Source organism: Aspergillus sydowii, assembly GCF_001890705.1.
Source record: "Aspergillus sydowii CBS 593.65 unplaced genomic scaffold ASPSYscaffold_2, whole genome shotgun sequence".
NCBI classification, from domain to species: Eukaryota; Fungi; Ascomycota; class Eurotiomycetes; order Eurotiales; family Aspergillaceae; genus Aspergillus; species Aspergillus sydowii.
The window spans coordinates 1,380,573-1,401,418 of NW_024467860.1; the positions used below are offsets into that span (position 1 = coordinate 1,380,573).

Consider the following 20,846-nt stretch of genomic DNA (forward strand, 5'->3'; position numbering starts at 1 on the left):
CGCCTATTTGATCAGCTTACGACTCTTGGATATACGACCTGGTTGCCTTTCCACGTCAGTCTTTGTGAAGCGTGGACACACCGGTTAAAGCTGAGCTTCCGCCTTGCCCCCGTTCCCCGGATCGACGCGTATCACCGAGCTCCCCGTCGAGATACCTTGTTATCTCGGCTTGTCTCCTCCAACTGATAGATATCACGTCGCTTTCTTTCACTATACAACTGAGATCTATTCTATACTATATTTAAAGGTCAGCCTATCTCAATATTGGTCATCGTCTACTGTTCCGTGATGACTCATGCTGACAGCTGCTGCGTTCCGTTATATACAGGTACATATCGATCCAGGGACCGTCACAGCACACAGCTCCTAACGGTCTGATCACTTTTTCAACGCCCCGTTCTCAGCCCTCTTCAAAGGGTATTGAGGGCGGCTGTTCTTGCTGATAACGCCCTGCCTCATCGAGGCAGCACATCCATTTGAATGCCCCCGGCAGCTTCGGACGACTTGTTTCGCCAGCAGAGCCGGTTACCGGGTGACATAGATCCTGTGGAAGCTACCAGTCCCCCAAAGCCCGATAATGATACCGGAGGGAAGAGCAAGAAAAAGGGAAAAAGCGGCTCCAAGGCGAAGAACAAGGCTGCCAAAGTGACTCCAAAGGCACCAGTGGAAGATTTGTAAGCTCTCGATCAGCTTATCATCCTGGAGCTGGATACAGAGGACTGCTGCTAACCTTTTCCTAGGCTGGACGGATCCCCGCCTTCACAAGTCGAGCCGTCGTCCTACCCTGATCCGCCTGTAGAACCCCAAGTTGATACCAAGATTGTATCGCCGGTCCTAGATGCTTTGGACACGCTCAGGGACACCCCCGAGCAAGACTTGGCATACCGCACGAATAGCTGGGCTAGATCAATCCCGTTCGGAAAGAGCCCGCCAAATGAAGGGTTCGAGGAGGACCTTGCCAGCGGGTCCCCATTTGGTGGTTTCCTAACAAGTCAGGACAAGGGTGGCTTCAGCCATCCATCTTCCGCCTCTCCCCCACCTAGGACAAGACCTCTCAGCTACGGGAATGGCTACTCCAGCGGCGGCATTTCGCGTCAGCAGTCGGTGGATAGACACAAAAGCCAGTCTCTCAATACTCCCTTCAATGACCGGATACCTCCACCACATTTACCGCAGGCCCACTTCTATCGGGCGCCCGAGATTGATATTCCATCCCCCCCCGGTCAAAGTCGGTCCCCTATGGAGGCGCAGTATTCATTCTGTGCATTCGATACGATCTCAAGCCCCCCATTCAAGTTGTCACGTATGGCGGGCAGTGTTCTTCTTGCCGGCAGCGATGGTGTTTTGGAGGTATTGGCTGTCGAAGACCGCAAGACCCGTTCGATTGCACGTTTGGATGGGATAAATGGCAGGGTAGTCGATGCAAAGATTCTGGCAGGCGATGACTCAACTTCAGCATCCCGACCGCATGTAGCAATCATCATTCATGGCCCTTGTATGCCATCCGACGATGAGGGCCGCGCTTCATCTGTTGGTTCTGAATCGAACGATATTCCTGTTCCAACTGGGCGTTACTCTAATGCCGATAAACGCCTGAATCGTGATGACACCCGGTTCTACCAAACAAGAGTTGAGGTATACTCACTTCGGTCGGGTGATCACGTCGCAACACTTTTCACCACAAAGCCTAGTCCATGCTTTGAGAACATCCCTGGACTCCCGAATTTTGCGCCGGCGCCTGCGGGAAACCTAAAACTTCTCACAAGCGGCAGTTATCTTGCCCTAGCGTCTGGAATGAGCGGAGAGGTCTATATATATAATATGAGCAAGTATCAGTGCCTAGGGAAAACCTGGACGAGCGTCCAGTCGAGGGAAACGAGACGATACTCCACCTCTTCGAGCTCAACGGACCCAGACGCGTCTCGAAATGACTCCCCTCATACAATCGGCAGACTTGATAATCCAATTCTTGCGCTGAAGGGGAGATGGCTGGCAATCGTACCACCGTCATCTACGTACCGAGCGTCCCTCGGCGGGACAGTACCAGCGCCGTTGGTACAAGGAAAGGTTTTTGGGCTTGAGACTCGCAGTCCTCCCTCGCGGCCGGCGACTACCTGCGTAACCGATATCGGTGAGGGCGAGAGCTTTCTCGACAAAGTGGCTAGGGGTGTCACACAGGAGTTTGTGCGAGGCGCTCGCTGGATGAGCGACCAGGGCTTGCAAGCTTGGAATAATTATTGGAACAAAGACCAGCCGCAAATTTCCCAGCAGCGCCGCTCCCAAGTTACGGACTTCCCGCAACAGGGATATAACATTTTCCCACCAACACATGCTCAGGAGACTCAAACTACTTCACCGGCTGAACCCGATCTCGTGTCAATCCTAGATCTTAGAAGGCTCGACGAAGGGGGGGATACGAAAAGCGCGATCCTGTTCAGCCCTGCTGCCGCGTTCCAAGTGCCGAATGGGTGCAGTTTTCTGTCGTTCTCCCCTAGTGGCCTCATGCTCCTCACCGCTAGTAGAAAAGGAGATGTGCAATATGTATGGGATCTAATGCAAGCTAAGCATTGCCGCGCTGGAGTCTTCTTGTCTGAGGACTCGGCAGCAGTAGCTGCAAGTGTGCGCCAGGTTGCCCGGTACTCCCGATTGACAGAGTCGCATATCGTGGACGTAATATGGTGCCCACCTTCTGGAGACCGCCTGGCCGTGATTACTCTCAAAGGGACAGTACATGTCTTTGACCTTCCGCGAAGTGCTTTTCAATGGCCTCCATTCCGCAGGGCTCGACCTCCACGTGGAAAGCCACCGACAAATGACGCTCCTTCGGACGACCTAGCTGTGCGTACGACGAACACCAACCCGCTATCGACAGCCATGAAACTTGTTGGGGGCAAGACCCAGCCCATCTTTGAGGCTGTCAGGGGCCGTGCGCCTTCTGCAGGTGCTGCATTCCCCGCCATGAACGGATTTACTATTCCTGCTGCTGCTGGGATGGGTGGCAAAGCGGCTGCTGGCCTTAGTAAATCAATGGGAGCTGCCGCGAGTGGAACAGTCAATAGTCTTCGACATGTGGGAGAAAACCGACTGCACATTTCCGGCTTCTCCCGCGAACCTGCTGCATCCCGTGTCACCTGGATTATCCACAAGGGCCAACCTTTCTTAGCGCTGATATCGAATGGCTACTTCCGAATGCACAGAATCAAACGCTCGGTTTCTCACAACAAATCGCGACAACCACAGTCGGTGGTGGGAAGTAAAGAAATCGAATTCCGGCTTCCTGCGAACTTGTCGAGTCCTTGTGGTCCTATGGGGATTAGCAACTTTAATCCAGAACTTGCTGTCCATGCGTCTGTGGCCCTGCCATCGTCCACCGTACGACCGTCCGCGTCATCCAAGCTCAAGTGCCAGCCACTTTCCCAGGCAGAACTGGAAACCAATGCGCCCTACCAACCCTTCCATACGGACCAGAGGGTAAGTCTGTTTACTTACTCTGGAACCGGCGATGCAGGTGGCTCAACGGCTACGATTCCAAATGGCCAATGGGTCTTCGGTGGCAGTATGCCCGTGTCCAAGATACACGTTCGCCGGATTAGCACTGGCAGCGAGGACGAGGGCATCGATGCCGTGCATGAGCATCAGCCTGGATCGGGCGAGGGGATTGAGAATCTAATTAGCATGAGCAATAGCACTGGCAACGTCGAAGAAGTGGTCATTACTACTCGGCGGAAGAAGAAACACACATCGTCCCCGCCCCACGCCGGTGGCGAAGACGGGTTTTTCGAAGACGACTGTGAGGTACTGGATTTCGCCGTTGATCGGGTTTAATCCTCTGCCCATAGTAAGTGCAAGTTCAATCGTATACGGCGTATATTGAGAATACATTCATACCAGCTTTATCCAAATATTAGATACTATATTGGGCTGGCGTTGGGGACTGATTATTTGATTTACACTACTCATATCCGCCGTTCTGTCACGGACACAACATACCCTTAAATACGGCGACGTCACTTTCGTTCAATTCAACAGTGGCCTGATGAGCCTTGCAATTCCTTCGGTTTTCTGATTGTTTTGGTGCGCATGTTACATACCCAGTGAGAATAGACAAGAAATGCTCCAATATACGTTTATTTAATATATCATAACAAAAGTATCATATACCTAGATAGAAGCCTCCTCAATCTCTTCCTCCCACCACCTCCGAAACTCGACCAACCTCTCTGTCCTCACCCTCGCCATCCTCCTCCCTGTCCTCGTCTTCATCATCCCCTCCAACCTCTCCAGCTTCTCACCAAAGTGCCGGATTGAATTCTCCATCTCCCACATCTCCCCTTCCTTGAGCATATCCTTACCCTTCGCCCCGAGGAACGTAAAACACCGCCCAATACCCACTGCACCAAGGGCGTCCAGCCGATCTGCATCCTGCACAATCCCCAACTCAACGTACCCTTCCTCCTCGATCAACCTCTTCACAGCCCCAGAGTCCTTGCACTCCGTCGTATACGAGACATGTGAGACAATCGTCTGCACCCTGCTCGCGAGAGCAGCATCCGCTCCATGCGTGCGCAGAATATGCTCAACTAGTTTATGCTGCGGGATTGCATTGTGCGACCCCGCTGGGTCTACTTCTTTGGGAAGATATTTTCTATCGCTGATATCGTGCAGCAGGGCCGCTAGATGCACAGTGAGCTCGTCGATTGGCGCCCCTGCTTTTGTCTCTGCTTGTTCGGATTTGAGAATTCGCAAGGCGAGGTTCACGACGCGTTGGATGTGCTGGGGGTTGTGGCTGGGATCGAAATCTTTCATGCATTCGGTGACGAATGCCGAGATTGAGGTTATGAGCTGGTGGGGTTGTGAGGGTTGAGACATTTTGCTTTTGCCGCTGTCTGTTTCTTTTCCTGTGGGTGGCCGGGCGAGTGTGATGGATGGGAGTGAGATCTTTTATTTATGCGGGAGCCAATTGCAGTGGCTCGATTATGTGGTATGTTAAGGTAGGCAGCCGTGTGCAACCGAGAGATGGATACCTAAATACCTCGTAGGCAAGGAACCGGATGGGGATCTGTTTGCTCATCACTATCCTATACGCGTTTATGGCTCCAATTTCACGCGTTGCGGGGGAAAGCGGAAATGTTCCAATTGGGGAGTATATACGTCGGGTGTTGCCGCTGTCAGAAACAAATATTTTACACCTTCAACGAGTATCCTGAATCTTAATTGATTCTGGAATCATCCAAAGAATTTGTCCCCACTGATGACTATGAGGATCTGAATCCTGGGAATGATTGTCGTTGGATTATGGGTCCGACCCACACAGACAAACGGGGATCAACATGTAGAGACTCACTCTCCTGCACTAAGAATTTGTGAATAGTGTGTTTCTATCGCAGAGACAATAGCCATAGTTACTTGTTGACAGGATCCTATTCCCACCTGAGAGGCTTTTCGTAGTTAATGGCCCGAATTCCCATGTGGTACCCTTCGTTTGTGAAGGGTTTGGCGCCATTCCTTGTTTTATAGACAGCAAGGATATGCTCTCCATGTAAAGTTATATCAAAAGCAGCGAATTCAAGGCTGGTTACTGTGGGGTCTATATCTATGCGAGTGAGAGATTATGGGTTTTTGTTGAGGCGAGACATTTTTCCAATAAAAGGTGCGCTTACGATGCCACGAGAAAACCGGGCGTTTCGCGTTCCCATGAAGAAGCATGGAACACTCCGTAAAGAGTAAATGTGCAGCGTAGTGGTACCTGACTCGCGCGTGTCGGAAAAAGCCGAACTGCATCAGTAGGACTGTAGGAGGTAAGGGCTTGCTGCTTGGCTATCTTGCGTTGAGGAGCTCGATTGACCATGGGCGGCAGACAGCCTCTTGATGAAATCGGGGTTAGAAAAGAGATTGATTGGCTTTCGTGTGCCCTGTTCTGACTTTGCTTTGGAGGCCGACTATCGATTATAAGGTTCCTGGGCGGTTCAAAAAGAATTGGAGGGCGTTCGACTGGAAATTGCAAGGGATAACCTTAACACGAAATTAGAAAGGGACTGGGAGTGGAACCCAGGGTACATCGAAGCACCCATGTGGGGTGGAGGAAGGGGTTAACGTTATGGAGAGATCATAGAGATGACACCACTGATCGGCACGGATGCGTATCCTGGAACCCAAATTGGCGAATTTACGACGCGAGCTTGGAATAAGGGATCGCAGGCAATTGAGGACAGCGAGAATCGGACAGGAAACTGATTCATTCAAGTATTATGGTATCAAAGCTCAGATGATTATTACAGTAACAGAGAATGTAAAGACTATGTCAAGTAGCCGGTAAACAAATAGCATCCATGCCTTGTTTGTCCGGTTTCTCATGTACCTAGTCACACCGCATTTTCACATCATGCGTGTAACTCAATGCGCTAGTACGAGCCGCTTATAGAGCCCAGGCAGCGACAAGGAAGCTAGCCAGGCCAGCAGCGGAAGCGCCGAGCTTGACAGCAGCGTTGCTCTCGCTGGGCTCGTCTCCAGAGTCGGTCGAGCTAGGGGAGCCGGATTCGGAGCCGCTGGCGGAGTCCGAGTCTACAAAACACGTCAGTCCAGGTTGAGGCGGGGAAAAGCAATGTGAGAGATGGAAAACGTACCATCCCCGTTGTCGTTGGAGTCGTTGGAGTCGTTGTTGTCAGCGTCAGAGCTGCCGGTTGTGGTGGCGCTCGAGTCACCACTGCTAGTGCTGGAAGCAGAGTCGGTGGCGCTCGCAGTCCCGGGGAAGAAAGTGGTGGTGATGCACCTGGCCTGGCAGTCAGCGTAGGCCTGGGTGTCGGCTTCAGAGCCGTCACCCTGGTCACACTTCGCAACGCAAGCGTTGGTGTCGTTGGCCTGCTGGTCGCTAGGGCAGGGAACATTCATGCATTTGGCCCTGCAACAGGCGTCCTTCTCATCACCTGGGATAGTCAGTATATGGCCACGTTGCAACAAACCACGACACGTACAGGCGAGCAAGCACGTCTCTTGAGGGGTCGGGCTGTGGGTGGTAGCCGGGGCGTCGCTGGTGCTCGAAGACGAGTCCTGGGCAGCAGCCAGGGCGAGCAGCGAGGTCAGAGCAACAAGAGTGAACTTCATTTTGACAAGTCAGAAACGACAGACGTGATGGTTCCAACGGAAAGATTTGTCAAAGGAAAGAAACTGGCAGAGAAGTCAAACGAAAGACGATGGAAAGAAAAGAAGAAGAGGAAGAGAAGGAGAAGAAATAACAAAAGACGAAGAAAACAACCGGGGGCAAAAAAGCAAAAGAACAAAGCGCAGACTACTGCAGCATGAGCAGCTGGTGCAACACGAGACAGGCGCCGGCAATTGGAGAGTGAATCACACAGAGCTTCAGGGACTTTTTTTGGTGCTATTATTGAAACCCCCGGCAGACTTGTCGCTCATGGCGGCTTGCTATTAGCTGAGTTTCACTCGGCGAGGAGCTGTGGCACCGATCAATTCCCTGGTTCGGGCGGAGCTGCTCGATCAAGATCATCTGGTTGTTGCATTGTTGGAGATTAGCTGGTCATTTATTTATTTATTTCCCTGGTGTGAGGGGTCAGATTGGCCACAAGCCAGGAGATTGCCCTGCCTGGCTTTTGCGGGTGGACGAGAAGCTTCCAGAGCGTAGAGAGTCAAGAATAGAGATTCGAGACGGAGGGAAATCCGGGGGGCGCTCTAGTAGTGGACCCATAATAACAAAGTGACAAAGTCCCTTCTGGACCAGGTTTGAGACTGATAAGCGAACCCCGATTGCACTAGAGTGTGTCCGCTTTTCTCTCATGGAGACTCGCCCTTTCGATTGGCCCGAATTAACGTCTTACAGCCTGAGGCAGAATACAGTCACGTGGTTTCGTGATGCCTCGCGTCGCGTTCTCCTCATCTGCCACTTCAAGTTGTCCTCATTGCAGACGCCGCAACCCGACATGTCCGATCTTGATGGAGGGTCTTCCGACTACTTGGACGAGGACTTGGACGACTTTGTGGTCCACGACGACGACACTCCTAGATCAGCAAAGCGACGCCGTGTGAGTGCTCGGAGCGAGCGGCCGCGCCGGAGAGCCGACGGTGATGAGAGTAGCGAGAGCTTCGGGTCGCAATCAGATTCCTACAGTGATGGCAATGAGCACCGCCGGCGTTCTTCAGGCCAATCGCCTTTCTATTCCCGAGACGATCCAGGAGAGCAGAAATCCAAATACAAGACGTTCGTTTCAAAGCAAAGCAGCATTCGGGACAACATATTCGTCACCCAGTTAACCCAACCGCCGTCACCACCTGAGATGATCCGTGGCCCTCGATGGAAGAAACCCGATCCCGTTCCTCCACCCCAGGTAGTTGACACATCCGTCGCCGAGCCTCAAGCCGAGGGCTCCGATCGGGAGCATGACTATGGAGATGATGACGAGGGCCTGAAAGCTGCGATCGAGGCATCACGACAATCGTTTGAAGAGGAAAATGCAAGAGATACTAGCTCGGCCGCTTCGAAAGACCTTGAGTCTGCTGCCAACACAGCCGAGTCGGTAGATTTATTTGATGATATCCCGGACGATGCTTTCGATTCGGATTTGTCTCTATCACCGCCGACAAGACAAGCACCACAAGTACCTTGGGCCATATCTGAGGCCCGGATGCGCCCTCTAGGCGTGCGTCAAACGACCTTATTTGATATAGCTGCTCGAAGTCCGGCAAATCAGCCCCCACGCGGTGAACAGATGATGTCTCCGCCAGATAAGGTTGAGCCTCCAACTCAACACAGGCTCAATCAAAGTTCCTTGGACACGTGGGTATATCCTACAAACCTGGGCAAGACTCGTGACTACCAGTTCAATATCACTCAAAAAGGCTTGTTTCATAACTTGCTTGTAGCTCTGCCTACCGGCCTGGGAAAAACCTTTATCGCCGCCACTATTATGCTCAATTGGCTACGTTGGACTCAAGATGCTCAGATTATATTCGTCGCTCCCACGAAACCGCTGGTAGCTCAACAGATATCTGCATGCCTACAGATTGCGGGTATTCCGCGCTCACAGACAACCATGCTCACAGGTGAAGCTCCGCCTGGGGTTCGTGCAGAGGAATGGAAGGCAAAGCGGGTCTTCTTTATGACTCCCCAGACTTTAACCAACGACCTAAAATCAGGGATCGCCGACCCAAAACGAATTGTGTTACTTGTTGTTGACGAGGCCCATCGTGCTACTGGTGGCTATGCCTATGTGGAAGTGGTCAAGTTTCTCCGGAGATTCAACCAGAGTTTTCGCGTCTTAGCTTTAACCGCAACACCCGGTTCCACTGTCGAATCGGTGCAAGCTGTTGTTGATGGACTTGATATTGCGAAGGTAGAAATCCGTACGGAACAGTCACTCGATATCAGAGAGTATGTGCATGCGAGGAACACCGATATCCAAACATTCCAGAACTCGGATGAGATGATCCTATGCATGGACCTCTTGAGTAGCACATTACAACCGCTTGTCGATCAGCTTCGTACACTGAATGCTTTTTGGGGACGGGATCCGATGGCATTGACACCGTATGGACTTACCAAGGCGAGACAACAGTGGATGATGTCTGACGCTGGAAGGAATGCAAACTTCGGTCTGAAGGGGAAAGTCAATGCGATATTCACTGTTCTTGCGAGTATGGCGCACGGTATTGACCTTCTCAAGTATCATGGAATTACTCCATTATATCGCCATCTACTACACTTCCAATCTAATACTGATGGACAGAAAGGTGGAAAGTACCAGCGCCAAATCGTACAAGATGAGCATTTCAAGAAGCTCATGAATTACCTCAGCCCATGGACCAAGAACCCTGAGTTTATCGGACATCCAAAACTAGAATACCTGAAGCAGGTTGTCTTGAACCATTTTTTGGATGCTGATGAAGGTGCTCATACGGCTACCGGCGGTACTCAGACCTCTACCAGAGTTATGATTTTCGTGCATTTTCGAGACAGCGCTGAAGAAGTGACAAGAGTGTTAAAGAGATATGGACCCATGATTCGACCTCATGTCTTCGTTGGGCAGAGTAGCGCCAAGGGATCAGAGGGGATGGGCCAGAAGACTCAGCTTGATATTGTTCAAAAATTCAAGAAAGGAACTTATAATACCATTGTGGCGACTTCAATTGGTGAAGAAGGGTTGGATATTGGAGAAGTCGACCTCATTGTTTGCTACGATTCTTCCGCCTCGCCCATCCGCATGCTGCAACGCATGGGACGAACAGGTCGAAAAAGAGCTGGTAACATTGTCCTTCTCCTGATGCAGGGCAAGGAAGAGGAAAATTATCTCAAAGCGAAAGACAACTACGAAAAGATGCAACAATTGATAGCAAGCGGCACACAATTCACGTTTCACGATGATAGATCTCCGCGCATCCTGCCGAGTGGAATGAAGCCTACCCCCGATAAACGACATATCGAGATACCCGATGAGAATGAAGCCGGAGATCTACCAGAGCCGAAGAAACGCAAAGGGCGGCTCCCGAAGAAGCCTCCGAAGCAATTCCACATGCCCGACAATGTCGAAACAGGCTTCACGACGGCAGCGACCCTGACAGGGTCATCCAAGCCGAAGACAAAACCCAAGTCGAAATCGAAAGAGAAGCCTAAACCCCGGGTACCGACACCAGAGCCTGTCCTAGTTCCAGACGTGGACGATGTCCTGCTGACTCCAGCTCAGGAGAAGGAACTCGAGCAGCACTACCAGGATGTAGGAGGAACGAGTCCACAGTTCATCCGCTATCCTCGGAGCGATGCTTTCCCGCAACTTCAGTTAGTCCAGCGGCCAACTAAGATGGTGAGACACAGTTCCCTCACCCGGCGTGTCATCGGCGCATTGCAACGAATGAACCAAGTCGGGGCAGACTGTGATGATCGTTTCAAAGAAGTGATAGCTCGCGAGTCGAAGCTGTCCTCCGAAGACTCTCTTCTCCCTTTCAAGTCTTCGACGGGTGGTCCACGTCGGCACTCACCCAAAATTAACTCGAAACCTACTAGGCCACACCTTTTGCCGGGGTACTCTGAAGGTGAGGATACAGACCCAGAGCTCCCATCTCCGAGCAAGCTGTTCTCAGCACCCGAGGGCCGCCAAAGGCCGAAGCCGTTTCAGCCTCCACGTAGGGTCAGCCAGCTTGTCACCCGTGAAGACGAGTTTGACTTGCCTGATCCCAGTTCTTTGCTTACGCCGGACGGCGGACGCGGATCTACTCCAAAACGGAGAAATGCTTTTGATTATGACAGTGATGAGTAATGTTAGACCAGTATAATTTAAAGATCTTTTAGGCTATTTGCATATGGGAGACAATATTTGGTGGGATTCATACTTGGTACCTAGCTTTAGCGGACGGGTGGTTTTCCTGGGTAGGTACCTAAAGTACACGTCAAACTGCTGCGCCCACGCACCTCCCGTCCGCCTTCAGGGACACCTCCGAAGGAAGCAGTAAACATCATCAGAACACAACTACACTCTCCAGAATTCCATAACAATGGCAGATGCTCAATTTGATAGCGCGCTGTAAGTATCTTCAAACAGTCAAATCGACTTTTTTCTGCGATCCATATCTCCTCCCTCGAAGATGCCAACGGACAATTCCTACCCCAAACCCAACCCCGCTCGCAGCCTACCACTGACACCAATGCTTCCTGCAGCGACCTTCTCCGGCGGTTGAACCCCCGCGATACAAAGCAGAATCTGCAGGCCATTACGTCCATTATCCCAGACCTTACCGAAGACCTCCTGTCCTCCGTCGACCAGCCGCTCGAGATCCGTCGCTGCCCCAAAACGAAGCGGGATTACCTCCTCTGTGATTACAACCGTGATGGCGACAGCTACAGATCTCCCTGGAGCAATGAATTCGACCCACCGCTCGACGATGGCACAGTACCGAGCGAGAGAGTGAGAAGGCTGGAGGTTGCCGCGAACGAAGCGTTCGATGTTTACCGGGAACTCTACTACGAGGGTGGTGTTGGAAGTGTCTACTTCTGGGATTTGGATGATGGGNTTGCGGGCGTTATTCTCTTGAAGAAGGGTACGTTTAAATGCAATGGTCTCTTGCATTACGGGGGTGATAGTCTTCGGGTCTATGATGCTCCGGTACTGACGATATATACCTACGAACAGGGGTATCTCCAGGCGGCAAGCACGCCGGCGAGTGGGACAGCATCCACGTCTTCGAAGCGACCGATCGAGCACGCCAGGCCCACTACAAACTGACCAGTACAGTGATACTTCACCTCTCCAACGAAACCGAAGCTCTTGGTGAGATGGACCTGAGTGGGAACATGACCCGACAGATCGAGGTCGACTTGCCCGTTGACTCGGATGCAAGCCACGTTGCCAACGTCGGGAAATTGGTGGAAGATATGGAATTGAAGATGAGGAACTTGCTGCGTATGTGCTCCAAATACTCTCCTTCTGGGGGATATCCACTGCCGTTAAATAAGGGTCTTTGCTAATCTTGTGGCACTTGCAGAGGAGGTCTACTTTGGTAAAGCTAAGGATGTTGTTGGCGAACTCAGGAGTAAGTTTTTGCGTTTATCCGATTTCGGAGTTTTGGTTTTGAAGCTAATCCTTTACTCAGGCGTTGGACCGCTGTCGGAAACCAATAGAGACAGGGCCACCCAGCAGGAAATGCTCCGGGGACTGCAGCGGTAAGCGGGATATTGGGTTCGGTGGTTATAGCGATTGTTTCGAATATCTGTAGTTATTTTTGCGTTTCCTGCAGATGCAGGGCTAGTCCTTGTAGGTACAACCTAGGTCTGTGTGCAATTAAAGTCGATCTACGATCCACGAAGACGCTTTGTCCTTCGTACAGATAATGTCGTATAGCAGTGCATTCGAATTTGGGTATCATAAAAGGCCTTATCCAATACCGGACGCAATGCGTTCATCCAACAAAAGGGGATGGTAAAAGTAAAAGGGATCGCTCCTGTAAGCCATGCAAAATAGCACCTGGCTCTTGCCAAGGTACCCTCCGAGAAAATTTGGGAAAACGCCTGCTCGTAATAAACCAGAGGAGAGATCAATCCACCTCCATGCTCTCCAGGTCTCCTTCTCCCTTCACCCCGGTCTGCTCGCGGGGATGTGCCTGATTAATTCGCTCAACGAATTGTCTCGCAGCTGCCCATAGCTCCGCCTCCTTCTCTTTACCCACAGTATCCTTCCTACTATTCAACCAGCTAACGTCCAACGGATTGGACGCGCCTGCTGCGGCTGCGGCTGAGCCGGAAAGATCGCCGGTCTTAGAAGAGTCCGGAACTAGAATCGAAGCTTCTTCCAGCGCGTAGACCTGACGGCGGAGTCGGACATCAATTGACGAGAGGAGTGCAAAGTATTGTGATGTAGCTTCCTTGAAGCGAGCTTTATGTGAATCAACCGAGTTGTCCGCGGACGAGGGGTCATTGGATCTCGCGTTTGTGAGTGCCTGGATCGCAAGGCCAGCAGAGTGTATTAATTTGGCTACATCCTATAAAGTCAATTAGTAGTTGGTAGTAAACCCTTGAATCAGCGTTGGAATGAGCATCTGGATATTCAAGTCCGCAATTCCGAGTCGGTCGTACCTTGTCAATTTCATTCAATTGGCGAATGCGGTCGGCCGACGTGAAGACCTGAACTGGTTTCTCGGAGCCATTTTCTTCAGCCATATTTTTGTTGCTTCTCCTAAAGCCGTGTTCTGGCTTTGTGTTGGGAGACTTGTGAGGAATTACTGGGGAAGATAGATCGTCATGGCTATATTATTCGCCAACTAAGTGGTAGAAAGTCACGTGGTGGCTTCGGAGAGCTGTGCTTACATAAACATAGACTGACTTCGTTCAACTTCTATCAAATCAAAGACGCCTAGATAGACATTCATCGCTTCTGCGTCGTTGCGCCTCAGCATCCCAGTCGCGTCACTTTTAGGGTCTGATTCTCTCACATCTAGTAGACTAGGTAGGCTGAGAGCGCGTCAGGGCGAGTGAACATGTCTGCGCCTGGCGGGGCCCCGAGCCCTGCTCCGCGAAGTGGGAGTATGGGCCCCGGTGCTGGTGTATCGATGCCTTCCCACCAACAGCAGATGGCTTCAACACCAGTTGGAGCGCCAACTCCGGGTCCTGCTCCTCCACCGCCCAGCGGTGCGATGTCACAACAGAACCTGAACCAGATTGTGAGCACCCTTTCCAGTTTGCTGTTTGGCATTTGTTTGCTTGTCCTCTAAAATTATGGTGTTTGTCGGCTGGGCGTTTATTAATGCCTTGCTAACTTCCTCAGGTCATCGACTATCTCGCTAAGAAGGGATACAGTCGGACGGAGGCCATGCTTCGTATGGAGTCTGCGAATCAAGAGATAGATGGCCGGCCATTGCCTCCCTTGGGAGAAGATGCTCGTCCTAAGTACAGGATTGGTTTTGGTAAGAGGTTAACTGCCTTTTTGTTATCTTTAGACAGTGCTAATTTTGTTCACTAGATTTGCTCAAGGTTTGGGTTGAAGATAATCTTGACTTGTATAAGGTGCGACCTCATTGTTAGTGCCATTACGATATGCTAATATCTCCACAGCCGGAACTGAGGCGCGTGTTGTGGCCCCTTTTTGTTTATTCTTTCTTGAATATGGTGACCTCTTCATATACACCAGAGTCTAAGCAGTTCTTTGAAGCCAACAAAAATCTATTCTTGCCAGAGCATACGGAGGATGTGCGGGCCCTGGAGCCTATCAGCCTGCCCGAGCACGTTCAAGATAATTCGATTGCCAAGTTATACCGTGGCAACAAGTATCGCCTAGTGCTCAGCAATCCTGCTTTTGGCAGCTTGATGCAATTCCTTGAGAGCAAACAGAAAGAAGGGGGTTCGGTCATGTCGGCGATCTTAAGCAGCTTTTGTACCATTATCACCAAAGAGCGGGCCGCCGATGATAGGTTCAGCTTTGCGGCGATGCTCAGCCAAGCTGGTATGGGACAAAGCGTCCCCACCGAAGATGAGGGTATTCCGGGTCACCACCCTGGCTCTGCATACACCGGCGATAATCCTGCGATGGCTGGTACTTTGCCTCGACTCAAACTAGCGAAACTTTCCATGGAGCAGGCTCTTGAAGGTGATGTACGTGCGGAGCTCGCAGACGAAGACGCAAAGAGTCCACCAGCGCCTGGCCAAAACACTTTGGTGCAAGAGCTTGACCAAATGATCAAAAAAGAGGATGACGATGAAGCTCCAACTCGCGCCGATATTCCATATCCTCCGTCGACTGCGCGCGACGTGGCCATCGAGGTGCAGAAAGTCAAAGAGAACCGTGATAGGTTCCGAATTGAATCTAGGACTGGTGGTGTTGGTCCTGCCGTTAGTGTTTGCATGTTCACTTTCCACAACACCTATGATGGGTTAGTTCGAGGTCACCTTTTCAAGATTTATCTTACTAACTTGATTTAGGGTCAATTGTCTAGACTTTTCAGATGATAATCTACTTGTTGCAGCTGGTATGCAAGAGTCATACATTCGCGTTTGGAGTTTAGACGGAAAGAAGATCACCTCAGCAGATGACAGTGTCGACGACCACCCAACGAATTCGCGTCGTCTAATCGGACACTCAGGGCCAATATACGCGGTCTCTTTTGCCCCATCCGCAACTCCCACCGAAAATTCCGTGGCGCCAACAAATGCCCGCTGGTTGCTTTCATCCTCTGCAGACAGAACCATTCGGCTCTGGTCCCTCGACCTATGGCAGTGCATGGTTGTTTACAAGGGTCATGATCAACCAGTATGGGATCTCCAGTGGGGTCCCTTTGGCCACTACTTCGTTACTGGAGGTCACGACAAGACAGCCCGTCTCTGGGTGACAGACCATATTCGTCAACAACGCATTTTTGTCGGTCACGATGACGACGTTGACTGCGTCTGCTTCCATCCAAACTCTGCTTACATCTTCACCGGTAGCTCCGACCATACAGTGCGCATGTGGGCCGTAACAACGGGCAATGCAGTCCGCATGTTCACCGGTCACACAGGCAACATCACAGCACTCGCTTGTAGCCGTGACGGCAGAACCCTCGCATCGGCAGACGACCACGGTTCCATCTTGCTATGGGACCTAGGACCCGGCCGCCTCCTCAAACGCATGCGCGGCCACGGGAAGGGAGGAATCTGGTCCCTCAGCTGGAGCGTAGAATCGAACGTTCTCGTCTCCGGCGGCGCAGACGGCACAGTCCGCGTATGGGATGTCACCGGCCCAGCACACGACTCATCGCAAGGCAGAGTCGTCGGCGAAGGCGGCGCAGGCACAAAGATCGATGGGGCCTCCAGTACCGCGAATGCCACACAGACATCAAGCGCTGTCGGCCCCGGAATGGGCCACGGAAAGAAAAAGGGGAAAGACGTTGTCGTCTCGCCGGACCAGATCAGTGCCTTCCCAACCAAGAAGAGCCCCGTGTATAAGGTGAAATTCACCAACATGAACTTGATTATTGCTGGTGGCGCTTATCTTCCCTGATTGGCGAAAGTCTTTCACGACGGAATTTGAGTGCACATCTAGCGCCGGATACCCATTTCTTTTTACGCCCACACGCGTGTCTTTTCGAACTATTTTCCTTAGGTTATGCCTCACATCACACTTCCAGTGAGGGGACTAATCTGTTTTGCATGGGCTTTTGGCAGGTCAACCTGACGGCGTCCCGGGTGGGTTGAAGATGGCATTGGTGTTTTCTAATTCTTTCGGGGTGGTTGGATATTTACTATCAAGCAACTACTATCAAGCAACTACTAGCAAGCAACTATCAAGGCATAATGGATCGTGGATCTGATATATTATATTCTCTTCCTAATCGCCCTCATCGTTTATTACACGTACCGAAGACCAGCTTCACCGTACCCGGCGTAGTATTATATATTGGTAAGATATATGGTTTGTCAATTAAGACCGTTTAAGAGAACCTGTACTCCCACCCTCGGGCTTCCCCAAAGGCAAGCCAGTGCTTGCTCCTTTTTTCATGGCTGCGGATGCCTGCATATCGGCTACCTTGGGAGGAAGAACCAGTGCACTGCGATCATTCCGCTTGTAAAAATCTACAAGGATCTGCGCAGTCCTAGCAGGTTGATCCTCTTGGATGAAGTGACCTGCATCTGGGAAGACCTGGAGTTGGTATTTCCCTGTACCGTTAATGACGATTAGTATGCGCAACTCTTCTCTTGAATTTAAAGGGGAAACTAAGAGCAGACCTTGCATCTGGCCAATCATCAACTCTTTATCCAGTCTATCAGTGCCAGCTAAAAGCAGGAGCTTCCCTCCACGAGCCTCCAGGAATTTCCGACTCAACCCGACAAACCAGTCTTCCCAAAAGGGCTTCGTTTCGGCGAGGTTAGTACGCCAGACCCAGGGTTTTGCTGGGTCTGTGGGTGTGTCTTCATGGTAGATGAGGGACGGGACAGAGACGCGGGCGGAGGTTCTGTTGCGGATTGTGCGCGATCGTGTGCTGTGCAGGCAATCGTTAGCAAGGGTTTGTAGGTTGGAGTGGAGAAACATACTGCCATTCTATCCCAGAAGCTACTGATGGGAAGCGTGATGGCCGAGTTGAGAGATATGTTTCCATACTTTGGAGCGCGTCCATTGCAGACCCTGTTGACTGTGAGCAACCAGACCCTAATGATCAGGGTGGGACTATAGGGTACCTTCGACAACATCCAATACAGCATATGCTAGTAACTTGGCACCCAGTTCACCTTTTTTGGCAACGTCCGTGATAACCGCACCTCCCAAGCTGTGTCCGACAAGGACGATGTCTGGCAGAGCCTCCCAGCCCATCTTGGCCTGCGTTTCACGGATAACGAAGAGGAGGTCTTGGTTTAATGTATTCAAGCTCAGATCAAGCTGGACCTTCTCGGGTTCGGCATCCCCATCTTCACTCGCCCTGGTTACAGATGTACTGCCATGGTCTCGAGCATCCGGCGAAAGTATACCGGCGTCAGGGAGGATCTTTCGGATCTCTGCGGCGCAGGTTGCGAAGGAAAGGCCAGAAGAACCGGCACCGTGGTGCATGACGAATAGCGGAGCTGAGCCTGTCGGCGGAGTAATGTATGCATGATGCACTATGTCAATGTCGTTAATCGTTCGTGAGAGGTAGAGCTCCTGGGTAAAGAAGTCGGTCCATTCTAGGGATGTTGATGATCTATCTTGCTTGTTGTGCCCCGCATTAGTCTCAGATCGTATATGTCGTCGCAAAACATAAGGAAATAAGGTGCACGCACCCTCGACGGCCTCCCGGCCTGGCAAATAACTGTTTGGTCGGCGAGGGAGTCACCGTATCTGTTGAGGAAGCTGAAGACTCCCCATCCTCCTCGGGGAGCGTCTCGGGAATGGGAGGGGGCTCCGGGGGTAGCTTGGCTAATTTCGACTTCGCGAAGGACTTTTGCAGATCGCTCATAGTTTTCCTATGGATGAGGCTCGCTATAGTGTTTGGAATGGTTTAACGCAGGCGATGAATGGAGATGTCGGCTACTTTGTGGAGGATGAAAGCTTCAGTAGCTTGGTCAACCCCACCCGTTCTCTCTAGTTACTACGTACTCTCTACAAACGCAGGTCGGTTTTTCAGAGCCAACTTGGATGTGCGCACTACTCCAAAGCAACTCCTCTTCTATATATTGATAGAGTCAGTTCCAGTTAATAGACAACATGGTGGTATAAACAACCGATCATGATACACAATCTTCCATGGATGGGTTCTCAGCAATGCTGCTGCAATGACGTCAACACCGAGACCTTGATCGCCGCTGGTTTATATACTGGAGATTCCAGTCTCCTGGCCACCTCTTCCAGACTGTGAGATAAACCAGTTGTACATATCCGGCATCATGGTTAATATTTTTAAACGACAGACGCGCGAGAATCGAGAAGATGAGAATCAAGAGGGAGGGGATCGGGAACAATATCCGGCTCCAGACGAGAGAACTCGACTCATCCCACGCGAGACCGAACGGTATTTGAGTCCTGATGACCCTGCTGTATGTTCGCGAGCTCTTGAATTTTTATTTGCGTCTTGTAATTGAAACTAAATCCTGCTTTAGGTCTCCCCCTACAACCTTTGGAGCGTCCGAGCTCTACGGGGTCTCACCTCTACTTTCCTCGCCGTCAGCTTCGTCTGGTGGACATTCCTGCTTGTATCTCTCTTCGTCAGTGCACCAGCTTTACACACTCGCGGATCCGGTTTCTTCGCCTTTGCCTACACTACGTTAACCGTTGGATACCTTCTGTTCGGGCTCATCTTCTTCGCAGTCCCCTCGAAGCCGATGACGGTATGGGGCCTCGTGCTCGCCCTATTCTTATTCATCGACATGTGCATAACAGTCGCAGTACCACGCATACGACTTGAAGAAGGCTGGGTCGGAATAGCTACTGTGGTCTGGGCAACCCTCGTCGCAGTCTATAACATTATGCAGAACCGTTTCGTCGCGTGGGGTAAACGAGAGGAGGAAGAGCGGCTCACAGGCCGTGAGGAGACCCGCCGGTCTTTACGAGAATGGCTCGCCGTGCTAGCCGAGACTCTCTTCATGGCCATCATAGCCATAATTTCCGTACTTTTCATGATCACACTGGCACTCCGAGCGCGAGACGCCACCCTCCAACCCCCAGGGCGAAAATTCTACGTCACCGGCAACAACTACCAGGTACATCTTGACTGTGTAGGAAATTCGGCCGATAACGATTCATCACCAACCGTTCTCGTCGAAGGTGGTGAAGGGCCTGTCGAACATACCCTCCAACCATTCATCGACGAGCTTCAGCAAAAGGGTGCTATATCCCGCTACTGCTATTGGGATAGACCAGGAATCGGCTGGTCTGACAATGCCCCTTCCCCGTTCTCAGCTGGAATGGCCTCGGATGCACTCTCAGAGGCGCTCGCATTGGCTGGTGAAGAAGGCCCCTGGGTCCTCGTCTCTGCAGGCGTGGGAAGCATATACAACCGGATCTTCGCGAGTCGCCACCTACTCGAGGTCAACGGCATCTTCTTAATCGATCCGTTGCACGAAGACTACCTATCCGACATCGGCAATCCGGGCCACGGCTTCGCTCTATGGGTCCGCGGTATCCTTTCACCACTAGGCCTTGACCGTATATTCGGCGCCATCTTCAGGCATCGTACGCGCGAGGACCGTGTGTTCGGCCGCAGTGCCTATCAAACGGGCAAATTTATCCGTGCGAAGCTCCAGGAGAATCTAGTCGCCGAGTCCTTGACCTCGTCTGAGATTCAAGCTGCACGGCATGTTCAGATGGCGGATACACCATTGATGGTTATTAGCTCGGGTAATGAATTAAAGAAGAGTGATAAGTGGGCTGATAAGCAGGAGGATCTGACTACCATTACGCAGAACCTCAAAAATTGGGATATTGTCAAGGATGCGCCGCATGAGGTGTGGAAGACCACGGAAGGGAGGCGGTTGCTTGAGGAAAGACTGAGAGCTATGGTGTCGGCAGAATGATCTATTTGTTTCGTGTGTATAGTGTGTATATCTTGCTTGTTAATGTACTGTATGCTATGCGTTAATACCAATTGATTAGTATTGTACATGGTTCAACGTCCGCGACCTGATTGCTTGCGGCGCTTTACCCTTGAAAGTCTGTTGGTACCCTTTCCAATCATGCATACAGAAGCGGTACTTTGATCAGCAGGAGGACACGTCCGCTCATGGTGCCAATAATAGAGTATATTGCTTCCATGGTCGCTGCAACTTGAAAATCACATACTTGAAATCAGATACGGAGTAAACGGTCTGAGGTACTGGACGTGTGGGATATGGCGCTTCCCGCAGGCATGGCCGCAACATTCCTGCGCGTTAAACTCCCGTCCACATTGCCATATCAACCTTAAAGTAGTTGGGTTTG

At 51.4% G+C, this 20,846-nt stretch overlaps 9 protein-coding genes across 9 annotated transcripts; 5 read left to right on the top strand and 4 right to left on the bottom strand.

Moving 5' to 3' along the window:
- Positions 1-169: 169 nt before the first annotated feature.
- Positions 170-4,023, top strand: ASPSYDRAFT_628822 (uncharacterized protein). The gene is made up of 4 exons (XM_040850185.1): positions 170-247; positions 329-674; positions 741-3,838; positions 3,892-4,023. Exons 2-3 carry the CDS (start codon positions 481-483, stop codon positions 3,823-3,825), a joined length of 3,279 nt encoding a protein of 1,092 aa, XP_040706002.1. The 5' UTR covers positions 170-247; positions 329-480; the 3' UTR covers positions 3,826-3,838; positions 3,892-4,023.
- Positions 4,024-4,179: 156 nt separating this feature from the next.
- Positions 4,180-4,842, bottom strand: ASPSYDRAFT_118319 (HD domain-containing protein; the record flags this gene model as incomplete). Its single annotated transcript, XM_040840389.1, has 1 exon — positions 4,180-4,842. A coding segment is annotated over one exon (663 nt), but the record flags the coding sequence as incomplete, so codon positions are not given.
- Positions 4,843-6,392: 1,550 nt separating this feature from the next.
- Positions 6,393-6,924, bottom strand: ASPSYDRAFT_40817 (uncharacterized protein; the record flags this gene model as incomplete). Its single annotated transcript, XM_040846155.1, has 2 exons — positions 6,393-6,561; positions 6,624-6,924. Coding segments are annotated over 2 exons (447 nt in total), but the record flags the coding sequence as incomplete, so codon positions are not given.
- Positions 6,925-7,919: 995 nt separating this feature from the next.
- mph1 (3'-5' DNA helicase) lies at positions 7,920-11,309 on the top strand. Its single transcript, XM_040846157.1, has one exon. The coding sequence runs from the start codon at positions 7,932-7,934 to the stop codon at positions 11,256-11,258; it is 3,327 nt and encodes a 1,108-aa protein (XP_040706005.1). The 5' UTR covers positions 7,920-7,931; the 3' UTR covers positions 11,259-11,309.
- A 184-nt stretch (positions 11,310-11,493) lies between these two features.
- On the top strand, positions 11,494-12,662 carry cap2 (F-actin-capping protein subunit beta; the record flags this gene model as incomplete). The annotated part of the gene is made up of 5 exons (XM_040848981.1): positions 11,494-11,522; positions 11,657-12,036; positions 12,129-12,398; positions 12,481-12,528; positions 12,589-12,662. 5 exons carry the CDS (start codon positions 11,494-11,496, stop codon positions 12,660-12,662), a joined length of 801 nt encoding a protein of 266 aa, XP_040706006.1.
- Positions 12,663-13,029: 367 nt separating this feature from the next.
- On the bottom strand, positions 13,030-13,651 carry ASPSYDRAFT_55118 (mediator of RNA polymerase II transcription subunit 11; the record flags this gene model as incomplete). The annotated part of the gene is made up of 2 exons (XM_040848982.1): positions 13,030-13,473; positions 13,568-13,651. The coding sequence occupies 2 exons, from the start codon at positions 13,649-13,651 to the stop codon at positions 13,030-13,032; spliced, it is 528 nt and encodes a 175-aa protein (XP_040706007.1).
- Positions 13,652-13,968: 317 nt separating this feature from the next.
- On the top strand, positions 13,969-16,463 carry ASPSYDRAFT_85896 (putative transcription initiation factor TFIID subunit; the record flags this gene model as incomplete). The annotated part of the gene is made up of 5 exons (XM_040851578.1): positions 13,969-14,151; positions 14,256-14,394; positions 14,451-14,494; positions 14,543-15,357; positions 15,407-16,463. The coding sequence occupies 5 exons, from the start codon at positions 13,969-13,971 to the stop codon at positions 16,461-16,463; spliced, it is 2,238 nt and encodes a 745-aa protein (XP_040706008.1).
- Positions 16,464-16,757: 294 nt separating this feature from the next.
- ppe1 (putative ribosomal protein/carboxylic ester hydrolase (Ppe1)) lies at positions 16,758-18,758 on the bottom strand. The gene is made up of 5 exons (XM_040846158.1): positions 18,215-18,758; positions 17,639-18,135; positions 17,495-17,585; positions 17,189-17,442; positions 16,758-17,119 (listed from the first exon to the last, which is right to left on the bottom strand). Exons 1-5 carry the CDS (start codon positions 18,388-18,390, stop codon positions 16,884-16,886), a joined length of 1,254 nt encoding a protein of 417 aa, XP_040706009.1. The 5' UTR covers positions 18,391-18,758; the 3' UTR covers positions 16,758-16,883.
- ASPSYDRAFT_40824 (uncharacterized protein) lies at positions 18,718-20,632 on the top strand. The gene is made up of 2 exons (XM_040846159.1): positions 18,718-18,967; positions 19,031-20,632. Exons 1-2 carry the CDS (start codon positions 18,818-18,820, stop codon positions 20,441-20,443), a joined length of 1,563 nt encoding a protein of 520 aa, XP_040706010.1. The 5' UTR covers positions 18,718-18,817; the 3' UTR covers positions 20,444-20,632.
- Positions 20,633-20,846: the final 214 nt, after the last annotated feature.